General features: G+C 34.8%; 3 protein-coding genes across 6 annotated transcripts; all 3 read left to right on the forward strand.

Moving 5' to 3' along the window:
- Window positions 1-221: 221 nt before the first annotated feature.
- Window positions 222-3,851, forward strand: LOC103849944 (protein argonaute 2). 3 transcript variants are annotated; one of them, XM_009126653.3, is made up of 2 exons: window positions 222-760; window positions 936-3,851. In XM_009126653.3, the coding sequence occupies exons 1-2, from the start codon at window positions 346-348 to the stop codon at window positions 3,548-3,550; spliced, it is 3,030 nt and encodes a 1,009-aa protein (XP_009124901.1). In that variant the 5' UTR covers window positions 222-345; the 3' UTR covers window positions 3,551-3,851. The 3 variants fall into 3 exon arrangements, with proteins under 3 accessions (XP_009124901.1, XP_009124902.1, XP_033146850.1); XM_009126654.3 differs by having other exon boundaries at window positions 939-3,851; XM_033290959.1 differs by having other exon boundaries at window positions 564-794; window positions 831-3,851.
- A 4,102-nt stretch (window positions 3,852-7,953) lies between these two features.
- LOC103849943 (probable ubiquitin-conjugating enzyme E2 26) lies at window positions 7,954-10,998 on the forward strand. The gene is made up of 6 exons (XM_009126652.3): window positions 7,954-8,279; window positions 8,501-8,842; window positions 8,938-9,001; window positions 9,077-9,216; window positions 9,297-9,608; window positions 9,685-10,998. Exons 1-6 carry the CDS (start codon window positions 8,208-8,210, stop codon window positions 9,985-9,987), a joined length of 1,233 nt encoding a protein of 410 aa, XP_009124900.1. The 5' UTR covers window positions 7,954-8,207; the 3' UTR covers window positions 9,988-10,998.
- A 1,374-nt stretch (window positions 10,999-12,372) lies between these two features.
- On the forward strand, window positions 12,373-14,056 carry LOC103849942 (3-deoxy-manno-octulosonate cytidylyltransferase, mitochondrial). 2 transcript variants are annotated; one of them, XM_009126651.3, is made up of 7 exons: window positions 12,373-12,702; window positions 12,809-12,854; window positions 12,921-13,007; window positions 13,088-13,352; window positions 13,467-13,518; window positions 13,647-13,700; window positions 13,791-14,056. In XM_009126651.3, exons 1-7 carry the CDS (start codon window positions 12,484-12,486, stop codon window positions 13,881-13,883), a joined length of 816 nt encoding a protein of 271 aa, XP_009124899.1. In that variant the 5' UTR covers window positions 12,373-12,483; the 3' UTR covers window positions 13,884-14,056. The 2 variants fall into 2 exon arrangements, with proteins under 2 accessions (XP_009124899.1, XP_009124898.1); XM_009126650.3 differs by having other exon boundaries at window positions 12,380-12,702; window positions 13,590-13,700.
- The last annotated feature ends 819 nt before the right edge of the window (window positions 14,057-14,875 follow it).

A 14,875-nucleotide genomic window follows, 5' to 3' on the forward strand; every position in this document is an offset into this window, starting at 1 on the left:
TAAAACTGTTTATCTGTGAAACAAATTTTGTATTTGTTAAAACTATATATGATAAGTAAAAATTTTCATTAAGATAAGAAAAGTTAGACGGTTGTACTACTACCTTAACTTTTTGTTTTACTTTTTTTTTCTAATTTTTTTTCGAGGAACATTCGCGAACGTTGAGAAGTCATACTCCTTACGAGCTAAGCTAAACTTGTGTCACACTCACACACGCACACTTTTTCCTTGTTCCATTATAAAAAGACCTCTCTCTCGGAATCAGTTAGTTAAAAGCGATCACATAAGAAAGTTTCCTCTTTTCATCAAATCGTTCCCAGTTTTTCCCGATCATATCCAATCAACATGGAGAGAGGTCGTTACCGTGGAGGTCGTGGACGTGATGGCCGTGGCAGAGGCGGCGGAGATCGCGGTCGTGGCTATGGTGCTGGCGGCGGAGGAGATCGAGGTCGTGGTTATGGAACTCGCGGCGGCGATTTTGGAAATCGTGGGCAGAGTTCCGGTGGAAGTGGTGGCGGATACGATCGGAATCAAGAGGAAGTCCGAAGCCAGAGTCAGTGGGGACCACCGCCGGGTCACGGTGGCCGTGGGGCACAGTCGCAGCAACAGGCGGTCCAACAACCGCCACAGGCTCAAGTGAGTCAACCAGGAGGCGTCGGCAGAGGCGCGTGGGGTCGTAAGCCACAGATTTCTTCAGATACGGCGGCGGCTGTCCCGCCTTCTTCTCCGTCAACCGTCTCAGTTTCTGAAACGGCTCGTGGTATGCAGAATAAAACCTAATTTATAGCAATTTTTTTACACGGTTCCTGTAGCAATGATTGGAACGTGATTTACATTAACCGTTTCTATTTGAATTAGTCAATAGCTTTTGATGAATGTTTCTTTTGATTAACAATCAGTTTCATGTTTTTAATTTGAAATGACGAATCCGGAAGAAGCTTCTTCTTCTTCTTCGGTTCAAGTTGCTTCTACCGAGAGGAAAACACCAATGAGACGTCCTGATAAAGGCGGTGTTGTTGCTGTGCGTCGTGTAAACCTCTTGGTCAACCACTTCCGAGTCCACATTGATCCCGAAACTGTCATTAAGCATTACGATGTTGACATCAAACCAGAAATTTCCACTAAGAAGATATCTAGGTTCGAGCTTTCCATGGTCAGGGACAAGCTGTTCACCGACAATCCCGGCGAGTTTCCACTCGCCATGACCGCCTATGATGGTCAGAAGAATATCTTCAGCGCAGCGCAACTGCCTACTGGTTCTTATAAGGTGGATTTTCCCGAGACGGAAGAGACGAGAGCTCGAAGCTATACGTTCACCATCAAGCAGGTGAATGAGCTCATGCTCCGTGACTTGAGAGAGTACATGACAGGGGGCTCGTCTCTCAACCCTCGTGATGTACTTCAAGGGATGGATGTTGTGATGAAGGAGCATCCTTCAAAGTCTATGATAACCGTCGGTAAAAGCTTCTTCACCCGCGAGACTAAGAGCGATGATGATGACTTAGGTTTCGGTCTTGCTGCTGCCAAAGGATACAGACACGCTCTGAAGCCGACAGCGCAAGGTTTATCCTTGTGCTTGGACTACTCGGTGTTGGCGTTCCGGAAGTCCATGTCTGTCATCGAGTATCTGAAACATTACTTTGACTGGTCTGATTTGCAGCGTCAGTTCAACAGACGCGATGTGGAAATGGAATTGACTGGGTTGAAAGTCACTGTCACTCACCGGAAGAACAAACAGAAACTCACCATTGTAGGACTGAGTAGGAAAGACACTAAAGACGAAGGATTCGAGCTAATCGATGAAAAGGGGAATGAGCCGCCGAGGAAGACGTCCATTGTTGAGTATTTCAGGATTAAGTATGGAAAAGACATTGTTCACAAGAACATTCCCTGCTTGGATTTGGGTAAAAACGGACGGCAAAACTTGGTGCCCATGGAGCTGTGCATTTTGGTTGAAGGACAGGTTTACCCAAAGGAACGCTTGGGTAGAAATTCAGCCTTGTGGTTGAAAACGCTGTCACTAGTGAATCCACAGCAAAGGCGGAGGAATATACTCAAGATGATAGAGTCCAATGATGGTCCTAGCGGTGGAGAGATTATTGGCAACTTTGGGATGAAAGTCGATACAGAGATGACACCTGTGGTAGGTCGTGTTCTCAAGGCTCCGGCGTTGAAGTTGGCAGAGAGAGGCAAACCTGTCCGTGAGGAACCGGGACGTAACAATCAATGGAACCTTATGAAGAAGGGAGTCACGAGGGGTTCAGTAGTCAAGCATTGGGCTGTTCTTGACTTCACTGCCTCTGAGAGGAACACCAACTCCAGGATGGCTGACAACTTTGTGGGCCTGCTTATTAATCGTTGTAAGACACTTGGGATGCAGCTGAGGGATCCCATCATTTTCAAATCAGCAAGAATGAATTTGCTTTCTAATGCTAATGCTCTCGAGGATTTGCTTCGACAAGTGATTGACGAGGCTAAGCATAACCATGGTGGGGCTCGCCCAACTCTTGTTCTGTGTGCTATGTCTGGGAGGGTTGATGGCTACAAGACTCTCAAATGGATAGCCGAGACCAAGCTTGGTCTGGTGACTCAGTGTTTCTTGACCAATTCCGCCAGTAGAGGAGGTGACCAGTATCTGGCAAATCTCGCCCTCAAGATCAATGCAAAAGTTGGCGGAAGTAATGTTGAGCTGATGGATAGTGGCTACTCTTTCTTCAAAAGAGAGGACGAGGTCATGTTCATTGGTGCTGACGTCAACCATCCTGCTGCTCGAGACACGACGAGCCCCTCCATTGTTGCTGTTGTGGGCACTCTAAACTGGCCTGAAGCTAACCGTTACGCAGCTAGAGTCATTGCACAGCCTCGCCGGAAAGAGGAGATTCAAGGATTTGGTGACACGTGCTTTGAGCTTGTTAAAGCTCATTATCAGGTCACAAGGAAACGGCCTAACAAGATTGTTATCTTCCGTGATGGTGTCAGTGATGGTCAGTTCGACATGGTTCTTAATCGTGAGTTGCTTGATGTGAAGCTTACTTTTGAGAGGGACAACTACTTCCCCAAGATTACTGTAATCGTGGCGCAGAAACGTCATCAAACCCGTTTCTTCCCTGATACACCCAATGACGCAAGTGACAAGGGAAATGTTCCTTCAGGTACGGTGGTCGATACCAAAGTCATCCACCCGTTTGAGTACGATTTCTACCTCTGCAGTCACCATGGAGGCATAGGGACAAGCAAGCCCACTCATTATTATGCCCTTTGGGACGAACTCGACTTCACTTCAGATCAGATGCAGAAGCTTATCTTCGACATGTGCTTCACTTTCACTCGCTGCACCAAACCTGTGTCTCTCGTTCCTCCAGTCTACTATGCGGACATGGTCGCATTTAGAGGAAGAATTTACCACGAGGCGAGTTCACGGGAGAAGAACATTAGGCAGCCACGAGGAGCGCCTCCCCCACCGGCCGATTCACTTTCTGCTCTGACTTTGGAGGACAAAGCAATATTCAAGTTGCACAAGGAGCTTGAGAACGTTATGTTCTTTGTCTGAAAAAAAAGGTTTGGGGGGTTATTATATTTGTGTTTTTGGGTACCTAAGCTGAAGTTAAAAATGCTATTATATTGATTATCGTAACAGCCCCAATAACGCAGTTTTACTCTTTCTTCTGGTAGAAAGGAGTTTGTGCGTGAATCTAATTGGGTTTATTGTAGTGTGTTTCTCTTTGTTTTAAAGTCTTTGTGTTGAAATCAGTTTGTGTTTGGTATTGTATTGCTCTTTGGAGCAGAGACTGCATTATGTAATGGTATTTTATTATATAATTATATAATTAAGAATCTGGGTTTTATTAGTAGTTCATACTCTGTTATCGTCTTCTCAAATTTTGTTTCTGGGTTTTGCTTCTTTTGATGTCAGAGATATGTTCTCTCATATATTGTTTGTGTTCTGCATTTTCTAAAGTAGTTTCTTGGAGAATCAATATCTATTTGGTTATTGTAGGAATGATTATGCATTTGATCATGCAATCTATGTGCCAAAAAGCTGAAGGATAAGTCTATGAGAGACATAACTATACATAGTGAAGCTTTTCGTTGCTTTTGATTTTATTCAGTCATTGGCGCTCTGTTTTTCTTCCGAGTGGTGCTCACTGATTTTTTCCTGGTATTATGAAACCATTAGAGCAAGAGCATCAGTTAATCCCCCTTTGGGGTTCATCTTCTTAAATTTTTTATTATTAAATTTTTTCTTTTTTTTTGATTTTTTTTTTTTTAAAAAAATTGACCAATCGCGGGCCGTCATGTGTCGTAGAGTCCGCGTTACAGTGATGAACTTGAGAAAAGAGGGTATCACGCAGGAGAGGCGAGACAAACCGAGTTCATCGCTTTTGCTTTTTTTAATATTTGTTTTCCTCGTAAAACGTGTTATACATTTCTTTTAAACCTCTAATGCGCATGAGTGCATGACCTTAGATATTAATTTAATATATTCACAAGTGAAGGATTGAACACAGTTTCAAATTTTTGGTACTGAAACTATACTCTTCAAAGTTTGGTACTGAAGTTATAATTGGTAGAATAACTGTGCTGATAATACATTTAAAACTCTAGTTTCAGTTTATTTTATTTTTTATAAGAAAATATGAACATAAAAGTGGAAGATAACACTTCGAACAAACTGTTGTTTTGTAATTTTGATCAGTTGTGTCAATTTTGTTTCATTTTGTTGAAGAATATATTAATCTTCTATGTGAATATCAAGAAAGGAAAAACAAATTATATTATTTTCAGAAAAACTATATTCGTAAATATCCGTAAACAAATTATTTTATTTTCAGAACAAATCCGTTTTTGTTTGATGTTTTAATTTAATAAAAACCATAAAATAATAAATCATTTTATTAAAGTTTTATGATTGTTTTTTTTTGCATTTGTTGTTTGAGATTTATTTATAATTAAAACAAGTTTTTATACATAAGTTCAAGTTAATATTTGTATTTTATATCATGGTGCATAGATTAATTGTTATAAACTTTGTACTTAGGATTAGAGAAAATAATATATCTAAATGTTTAAACTGAACACAACCAAATAAGAAATTAAATGAAAAGTAAAAAAAATGAAAGTCAAATACAACTATCAATTTAATGTTTATACAACATTCTACATGTTTTTATGTATTAATTTAATTTTTTATTAAATAAGTCTTTAAATTTTTGTTTCGTTAGGATTTTTTTAAAAAGGAAAACATTTATTTTATAAACCTCCTTTTTATTTACAATTAAAAAACTAAAAATAATATTAAATTTAGTATCAATACTAATTTTTAGTATCATACTATTTTACAATTTTGTTAATTAAATAATTTTTAGTATTATTTCATCATCAAATACTCTTTTAAAAATATTATCAAATAATTTTTGACAATTTTCTTTTAGTTAGGACTTAAAAATATGATACAAATTTCTTTATTTAGGATTTTTATACAAATATAAAACAACTATCAAATATTATTTTACTGTTTTTTAGGATTTTAGAAAACGAAATTAATATTACATAATATTTTACAATTATATTTTATCTAGGAATTTTTTTTTACAACAAAAGGCTAAAGAGAGACTAAATAGATTTCTGATCCAAGAGCCACCTCGGAGATTTTGTCTAGGATTTAGAAAAGTAAAATTTCTATCAAATAATTATTTCGAGTTAGTATTAGGCCTGAAACTTTTATCCGAAATAATTGATTAAGATTAGAAAAGAAATTTCTTTTTTAGAAATCTTTTTTATTTTGGATTTTAGGAAAATAACAAGTTATTTTTACATAATGACAGTTTTTATTGACACATTCACAATCTATTTTTTTAATTGATACATGTCATAATCATATTAGGTGAAATATTTGAAGTTAATTTTGATTTATATTTTTTAACACAAAATTAATAAAAAGTAAAGTTTAATTATAAGAAAAATAAGATTATTTTTATATTTTTATTTTATTTAGACTTTTAAAAAGGACATTAATTATTTAATAATTAGTTTTCTTTTAGATTTTTATACAGCTATTTTATTTTTATTAGAAAAAATTCTGTTTATTATTTATATATTTTTTCTTATACATAAAACACATATTCATCATATTCACACATACTCATGTACGACAACAACATCAAAACTAAAAATTATGTTAGCATCATAAGATTTAAAAAGTATAATGAAAGGTTGAGTTGTATGAAGAATTAAAAGAAAATACTAAGGTAATATTTTTCATGTAAATACTATTGTGTTTTTGTAAAAATAATATGTAGAAGCTTAAATATAGATGTGAAATATTTGTAGCTATTTTTTGTCATAATTTTTTAACATACAATTATCTATTAAAAAAAAGAAAGTTAGTTACTTATAAAAAAACAATAAGAGTGATTTTACAATTTTCTTTTAATTAGGCTTTTAAAAAAGTAATATTATTTATTAAAAAGTTAGTTTTTCTTCATGTTTTTATTAAATAATTTATTGTACTTGTAGAATTTTACAATTCGTTTTTGTTTAACATTTTTCTCTTAAAAGTTAATATTTATCGTTTATAATTATCTATCTTTAGTATCTTTTAAAACAAACATTATAATAAATAATAATAATAATAAGACTATTAAATAATATTTACAATTAGTTTTTAAGAAAAATCGTTTTCATTATTTTAATATATATATATATATATATATTTGATTATGAGATAGTTTAACACATATCATATTTTTAAATATATAACTGACATTGTCATAATCATGTTAATTAGCAAGTTTGAAGAATCAAACTTTTTATAAAAAAATAATAATAATAAGACTATTAAATAATATTTATAATTAATTTTCAAGAAAAATCATTTTTATTATTTTAGTATATATAATTTTGATTATGAGATAGTTTAACACATATCACATTTTAAAATATATAACTGACATGTGTCACAATAATATTAATTAGCAATTTTGAAGAACCAAACTCAATATAATCTTGTATAATTATATTTTCATTTAAATTTAGAATAGTAAAATTATATTAAATAAATTGTTTTCAAATCTATTTTTTAGGATTTTAAAAAAGGAAAATATCTAATAAAATTACTAGTAAATATTTTAAAAATTTGTTGTTACTATTAAATAATTTTTAAAAGTTGTTTTTTCAAAAAAAAAATTTGTTATCTTATTATATGTATTTTTAATCAATATATATTTAAACACATGTCACAATCTTAAAATATTATCAAATAATCTATTGCTATTATCTTTTGATTAGATTTTAAAAAAGGAAAATTATTATTAAATAATATTTATTATTACTTTTTAATAAAATTCGTTTTTTATAAATATCTTTGTATATATATTTTTAATTATGAGATAAATTAATACATGTCATAATCTTAATAAATTAATTGACACATATCACAATCATGTTAATTAGCAATTTCGATGAACCAAACTTTATATAATAAGATAAGATTAGTCAAACGAACAGCAAAAATTTCTCAGCTCTAAAAAACTTGAAGTTTAAGTTGATTGGGCTAATTTCAACTTTAAAAAGTTCAACGTGAACAATGATGTTAACTTAAAAAAAAAAAATCGTTAGCCTCTTTTTCCAAAACTCAATTTTAGATACCCTAAATTTATTATAAAACTAGTTCACAACTTCGCATACCCAACCAAGCGCTCGTAGCTTGGTGGTAAAGGAGGTACAGCTGTACTGTCCGCCACCCGGGTTCGAGTCTTGGCCACAACGGATTTAACATCCTTTCCGTTGGGGCGCTGGACCCCTTTCGGGGGGATAGTTGGGGATGTGGCTGCCCAGATACCAGAGTTATCAAAAAAAAAAAAAAAAAAAACTTCGCATACCCAACGACCAAATATCAATGGCTTCTGTCCACGTATGCAAATTGTGAAAAGAAACTGTGTGGTTTTAGATGGGGTCCATGAGCAGAGACCATAATTGAAGTCTTATTTGACTTTAAACAATAAACTCAAAATGGAAATTAATAATTAAAAAGGTTAAATTTTGTAAAGATTTTTCTTTTAAAGAGAAATGAGAAATCTTTACTCTGTTAGGGTGTGGTGTGTAGTATATATACTGAGGGAATGTGAAGAGACCCAACAAAGATTATACAATCGCGAGAGGCTTCTCTGTCTAGTTGTGAAACAGAAGAAAGAATCAATCTTTCGTCAATGGAGCCTGACGTGGTGGAGATCGCTCCTCCTCTGTTCCCTTCTGGTTCGAGAACTCGTAAACCTAGAAAGGTTCCATCTTTTCTCTCCTTTTATAAGTTTCCCGGAAGTTAAATCGGTTTAACTGACGACGTGATGATCCCTTGTGTCTTTAGGGTTTCGTTTTCGTTTTAGGGTTTATGTGGGTAACTTTTGGTTACTCGTGTTTTGTTTGCTCAGGTTTAGGGTTTCGTTTCTGTTTTAGGGTTTATGTGGGTTTTCGTTTAAAGTTTGGTGGTTTGATCTTGTTGTAGGCTGGAATTCCTGAAGTGATCGATGTGGAACACTATGAGTTTCGCAATGCTAACCTTGTCGATAAGAAGAACAAAGGGAAGGCTATACAAGACGGCTCCTTGTATGATCATTTGGCTGATGAAGAAGTGGTGATGTCTACTACTCAACCTTGGGGGTTTCCGAGTTCTAGCAGCAAGAGATCTAGAAGAAGCAGTTCCGCTAGCTCTTCTCGTCCTAGAGCTGCTGTGGAGGTTGTTGTTTCTTCAGCTCAGGCTAATTTTCTGAGGGACTTTAAAAGATTTGACACTGTTGATAATTTCTCAAAACATCACTATGCTTCTCAGGGGAACGCTTCAAAGCAGGTGATGGTTAACATTCTATAGGATTAATGTTTTATTAATTCTTTACTTTTGATATTTAGCTGCCTCTCTCTCTCCTTTTTTTTTTATCTTATCAGCACTCAAGGACTTGGGTGAAAAAGATTCAAGCAGACTGGAAGATTCTTGAGAATGATTTGCCAGGTTATTTAGTGTATATACTTTATGCAGATCAATGCTTGCTACATTATTCACTTTTTTTTTTTTGGTTGCAAACAGAAACAATATCTGTGAGAGCCTGTGAATCAAGAATGGATCTTTTGAGAGCTGTAATTGTTGGAGCTGAGGGGACTCCTTACCATGAGGGTCTTTTCTTTTTCGATATTCACTTCCCTGACACCTATCCTTCAGTGCCACCAGTAATGTCCTCAACAACTACTTTCTCAATGTGTTCTTTTTTTTTTTTACTTCTGATGACTTGTGATTTTGTTGGTAACAGATGGTTCATTACCATTCTGGTGGGCTTAGAATCAACCCAAATCTATACAACTGTGGTAAAGTATGCTTGAGTCTTCTCGGTACCTGGAATGGTAACGCTAGGGAGAAATGGCTCCCACAGGAGTCCACAATGTTACAGCTTCTCGTCTCAATCCAAGCACTCATCTTGAATCAAAAGCCTTACTTTAACGAACCTGCCTATGAGCGGACCAAGGGGACTCCATCAGGCGAGGCTCATTCCAAATTTTACAGTGAGAACGTATACGTTTTATCGTTGAGGACAATGGTTTACAGCATGAGAAAACCACCCAAGGTAAAATAATCTAGTCAAAAACTGTGTGTTTTCTTGGATTTTTATTATTAAAACTGTGCGTGTGGTGAATGTGCAGCACTTCGAAGAGTTTGTTCGCAGCCATTACTTTGAGCGGGCTCACGATATAGTGAAAGCGAGCAATGCTTATATAGATGGAGCTCCTGTTGGTTCTATAGTTAAAGGCGGTGTTCAAGACATTGAAGAAAGTAGCGAGAATGGTTCCATGAAGTTTAGGACCGAAGTGGCTACCTTTATGAAGACAGTTGTGGAAGAGTTGGTTAAGTTAGGTGTGAAGGAGCTTGAAGATAAACTGAAACCACCACCTAACGCAGAGGGCAGTAACAAATCAAACTGTAAGAGAAGCATATCATCGAGGTGAGCCAAGTCCAAGTATTTTGTTTCATTAATCATCTCCAAGCAGAAGAAGGAACTCATCTTCTTATGATTTGTTATTTTAGAAACTGAGAAGTAATTCTCTCTCATCATTTTAAGTTGATGATTTTTTTTTTCCAGTCGTATGTGTTATTAGCATTCAGTATCTGATTGATTACTTTTAGATTTTAATTTTTGATTTCTGTCAACAGGTTGAGTCTTTATATTTATTGTTTTGTTGTTGTTGGTTATTTGGTGGTAACATCAAAGAACTTCTCTCGAATATTGGACGCTACCTCTCATCTAACACGGACGGAGTAGAGAAATCGTGACTCTTTATAATTAATTTTTAAGAAAAATTATTTTCATTATTTCAGTATATATTTTTGATTATGAGTTAGTTTAACACATATTACAGTTTTAAATATATAACTCACACGTATCACAATCATGTTAATTAATAAAAAAAAAATTTTGATGAAATTTCAAATTTATTGATCAATCAAAAGGAAACATTTACAAAGAATATGCTAGAAAATGAGGTTCTTTTGCATGTATACTACTATAATTCTATTCTACTTCTAAGCATAAACTTCAAACCATCTACACATAAGGCCACTAAGTTTATGATCAGCCTTGTATTTAAGAGAGGAAATCCTGTTCTTGACGGTCTTGTTGACTATGGATATCATCTGCTCAGTTCCATGTATCCCACGGTTGTGCCTAAGGAAGAAGGAGGATCTGTATTATCCTAAGGAAGAAGGAGGATTGTGTTATTTATGCTTCCTTAGAGCACCCCCATTGAAGGTTTATGGGAGAGTTCACACAGAAATCAAGAAAAAAATAAAATAAAATAATTCAATCCCATGAACTCTTCTCTCCTAAAACTCTTTTGGCTGAACCCCTCTCTCCTAAAGTTCATCACTGTAGCACGGACTCCACGTGTCATGACGGCCCGCGATTGGTCTGGTTTTTTTTTACTTTTATTTTTTTTTAAAAGCCAAAAAAAAGAAAAAAATTTTAATAATAAAAAACTGAAAAGATGAACCCCAAGAGGAGGTTCATTGATGTGGATGCTCTTACAATCTCAATCCCAATCGGTTAATTAGCAATTTTGTAGAATCAAACTCAATATAATCTTTTATAATTATATTTTCATTAAAATTTTAGAAAAGAAAAATTATACTAAATAAATTGTTTTCAAATTTTTAGGATTTTAAAAAAGAATAATTTCTAAAATAATTACTACAAAATTGTTTTTACTATGAAATAAATTGTAAAAGTAAACTTTCAATTCAAAAAAAAAAATTATAAGTAGTTTTTTTTTTAAAATCGTTTTTATTATCTTATTATATATATATATTTTATCATTATATATATTTAAACACATGTCACAATGTTAGAAAGAAAAAATATTATCAAATAATCTTTTTGCAATTATCTTTTGGTTAGGATTTTATAAGAAAGGAAAATTACTATTAAATAATATTTATAATTATTTTTTAATAAAATTTGTTTTTGTTAATAACTTAGTATATATATTTTTAATTAAAAGATAGAATAACATATGTCACAATCTTAAATATATAATTGTCATGTGTCGCGATCATGCTAATTAGCAATTTTGAAAAACTAAGTTTTATACTATGTTACATGGAAACGGAAGCGGGTACGTGGAAGCGGAAGCGTAAGGAAGCGCAGAAGCGAGATTTTTTAAAATATTAGGAAGCGGGTACGTATTGGAAGCGTATATCCATATATAAATAAATATATATATATGCAAAATTTTTAAAAAATTAGGACTAAAAATTATATGATTTAAATTTGAAATAAAACATTTATTCATTTATAATAATTTTGAAATGATTTTATATTAAAACTGTAAAAATACACATAAATTATGTTTACAAAAAATATTATATTAATTATTTTTAATACTTCATAAATAATTGACACTATGTTTCAATATGTGCTATATCTTTAATAAAAAATCTCAATGCATAAAGATAATTTATAGTATTATTTTTGATATTTGTATATTTATAACTCAATATTCATTACTATTAATTTTTTTTATTTTATATAGATTAAAACTATGGTTTTATATTTTATTGATATACATTGTATTTTTTTTTTAAAACGGAAGCGTGATTCCAAAACGGAATCATAAGCTTCCAACAGGTTTTTAAAGAGAATATTTTAGAAACGTTTTGGAAGCGAGATTCCGCAAGCTTCCACGAGGTTCCGATTCCGATTCCGGTTCCGAAGCGGGAAGCGGACGTCCGATGAAGCTTCCGTGCAACGTACTTTTATATAATAAGATTTTTATTTACCTTTGTTTTCTGGATTAGAATCATGTTATTTAGCAAATTGAGTCCAATCAAACCGTTGACAAAAAAAAAAGAGTCCAATCAAACCGGTCCTTTTTTTTAAGAGATTAGAAGCAAACGAACTCACTCTCCCTTCACTGACAAGCCTCACCGGAGCAAAGTGAAAGACGCTAATGACACTCTGTTCTTCATCTTCGTCTTCTCAGAAGACATGGATTGTTCACGGGATCTTGGCCGGAATGGCGATTGCTGCGGCGATAGGCGCACGTGCGTATCTGGGTCGATCCAGGAAATTCCGGAGCCGGGTCGTGGGAATCATCCCCGCCCGTTACGCTTCCTCTCGATTCGAGGGAAAGCCCCTCGTGCAAATCCTCGGCAAACCCATGATCCAGGTTCCTCCTGTATCCAGTATCTCTGCCTATATCTAAAGTAACCACCTTTACGAGTTTTGTTACCTTCTCAATCTATAAGTGTTTCCATATTTTTTTCTCAAAACAGAGAACTTGGGAGAGGTCTAAGTTAGCCTCTACGCTTGATCACGTTGGTAATGTAGCTCACATCTCTTAAAAAGATGTCTACTTTATGGATCTGACATCTCTTCTATGATCAGTCGTGGCCACCGATGACGAAAGGATCGCGGATTGCTGTCGTGGATTCGGTGCTGATGTCATCATGACATCAGAGTCTTGCAGAAACGGTCTGCACACACCATTTTCTTCAGTCCCCTGTTTGTTTTCTTTGGCTTAAGCTATGTATCATCATCTGGTGGTTCCCTAGGTACTGAGCGGTGCAACGAAGCTCTAGAGAAGCTGGAGAAGGAGTATGATGTGGTTGTTAACATTCAAGGCGATGAACCACTCATTGAGCCTGAGATTATTGACGGTGTTGTCAAAGCACTTCAGGTTTCACCTGACGCAGTGTTTAGCACAGCGGTGACGTCACTGAAACCAGAAGACGGGCTTGATCCTAACCGAGTCAAATGTGTTGTGGACAACCGTGGCTATGCTATCTATTTCTCAAGAGGCTTGATTCCTTTTAACAAGTAGTCTCTTATGTTTTTGTCTTCTGTGTGTTGTTACCTTTATAGTGTTCCTGTGGTTGTGTATTTATCATACGCTATGTAACTAGTAATCACTTACGTTTTCTGCGGTCTTAGGAGTGGTGGAGTCAATCCAGAGTTCCCGTATATGCTTCATCTTGGTATTCAGGTACTGAGTGAGCAGCCAGTTTCTCATATTCTATATGTATTATGATCTAAATCTCTATATCTTTATCTCAGAGCTTTGATTCCAAGTTTCTGAATGTATATTCGGAGCTTCAACCAACGCCATTGCAGGTAGAAGAGGATCTAGAGCAGCTCAAAGTTCTTGAGAATGGCTACAAAATGAAGGTAAAACAGATGATGTATCATCCCAAAGAATGGATTCTATGCTCCTGAGAGACTTGTAAGTCAAGGCATTGATGTTTGGTTGTCACACAGGTTATAAAGGTGGACCATGAAGCCCATGGAGTTGATACACCTGAAGATGTTGAAAAGATTGAATCTTTAATGCGTGAAAGAAACCTCTCATAGTCCTCAAAAATACACATCTTGCTTTCACATGAACTCCTTTCCTTGTTTTATGATATGGTTCTTCCCTGTTTTTTACTCTGTAATTCAACGAGTTAACTTACACATATCTTTTTTAAGCTAATGTAATACTACTGGTAGATATAAATAATAGGAAAGAAATGTGGAAGCTTGTGTTTGGTACATCCAAGAAAAGATAAGGATTAAGGACTAAGGACTGTGAGAACATGGTGATATTTATATAGCCAATGACCTAATTAGGAGAACGTGCTAAATGCCTCGAAATAGCTGTCTCCTTTGTGTGAGAGAGATCTGAGATCCAAAGATGCTGGGCTTTTGTAAACCAGCAAGAGCACAAGTCACCCTTACAGAAAGAGGAGAGGATGAGTAATGGAGAAAACTAGGGTTTTGGTAGTAACGGTAATGTGATTTGTATATTTAGGGTTTAATAGTGTTGGGATGTGCTCAGAGTCAGATGCCTTGATCAAGACGTATGTGTCTAATGAGTTGCTTGATTCAGTTAATCTCAAAGGTATATTACAGATATATATATATATATATATATATATATATATATATGTATCTGGATTTAATGTGTTAACTCTCTGTTTGTTTGCATCCATTGTGTTATAGTCCCCTAGACGACTGGGATTCACTCGTGTTGGAGTCCAAAGTCACGGTGATGTTTATGTTCACAGCTACGTGGTGCGGATCATGTGGTGAGATGAGCCTCATATTAGACTAACTGGACTCAGAATATAGAGGGAGCTTCAAGTTCTACATAGCCGATGTTATCAAGGATCAATTCATCGCAGATCAATACAGTGTACGGGATCTTCCGACCACCATTATCTTCAAAGATGGAGAAAATATAGCTTCTTCCATCGGACCTCTTTCAGCGAAGAGATTGAAATCACTCGTCGAGAAAATATAGCTTCTTCCACCTGTAACTCTTTGGACTTGGCTCGAGTCTCTTTATTTGTGTTTGACTGTCA

This window comes from Brassica rapa, chromosome A05 (genome assembly GCF_000309985.2).
Source record: "Brassica rapa cultivar Chiifu-401-42 chromosome A05, CAAS_Brap_v3.01, whole genome shotgun sequence".
Lineage (NCBI taxonomy): Eukaryota > Viridiplantae > Streptophyta > Magnoliopsida > Brassicales > Brassicaceae > Brassica > Brassica rapa.

Excerpts from the sequence above, each read along its gene's own strand:
- LOC103849943 (XM_009126652.3), top strand. The coding sequence starts at position 8,208 with ATGGAGCCTGACGTGGTGGAGATCGCTCCTCCTCTGTTCCCTTCTGGT. Across the intron at positions 8,280-8,500 it reads GAACTCGTAAACCTAGAAAG|GCTGGAATTCCTGAAGTGAT; the intron begins GTTCCATCTTTT and ends ATCTTGTTGTAG. Across the intron at positions 9,609-9,684 it reads GCATGAGAAAACCACCCAAG|CACTTCGAAGAGTTTGTTCG; the intron begins GTAAAATAATCT and ends GTGAATGTGCAG.
- LOC103849944 (XM_009126653.3), top strand. The coding sequence starts at position 346 with ATGGAGAGAGGTCGTTACCGTGGAGGTCGTGGACGTGATGGCCGTGGC. Across the intron at positions 761-935 it reads AGTTTCTGAAACGGCTCGTG|AAGCTTCTTCTTCTTCTTCG; the intron begins GTATGCAGAATA and ends CGAATCCGGAAG.
- LOC103849942 (XM_009126650.3), top strand. The coding sequence starts at position 12,484 with ATGACACTCTGTTCTTCATCTTCGTCTTCTCAGAAGACATGGATTGTT. Across the intron at positions 12,703-12,808 it reads TCGGCAAACCCATGATCCAG|AGAACTTGGGAGAGGTCTAA; the intron begins GTTCCTCCTGTA and ends TTCTCAAAACAG. Across the intron at positions 13,008-13,087 it reads ATCAGAGTCTTGCAGAAACG|GTACTGAGCGGTGCAACGAA; the intron begins GTCTGCACACAC and ends GTGGTTCCCTAG.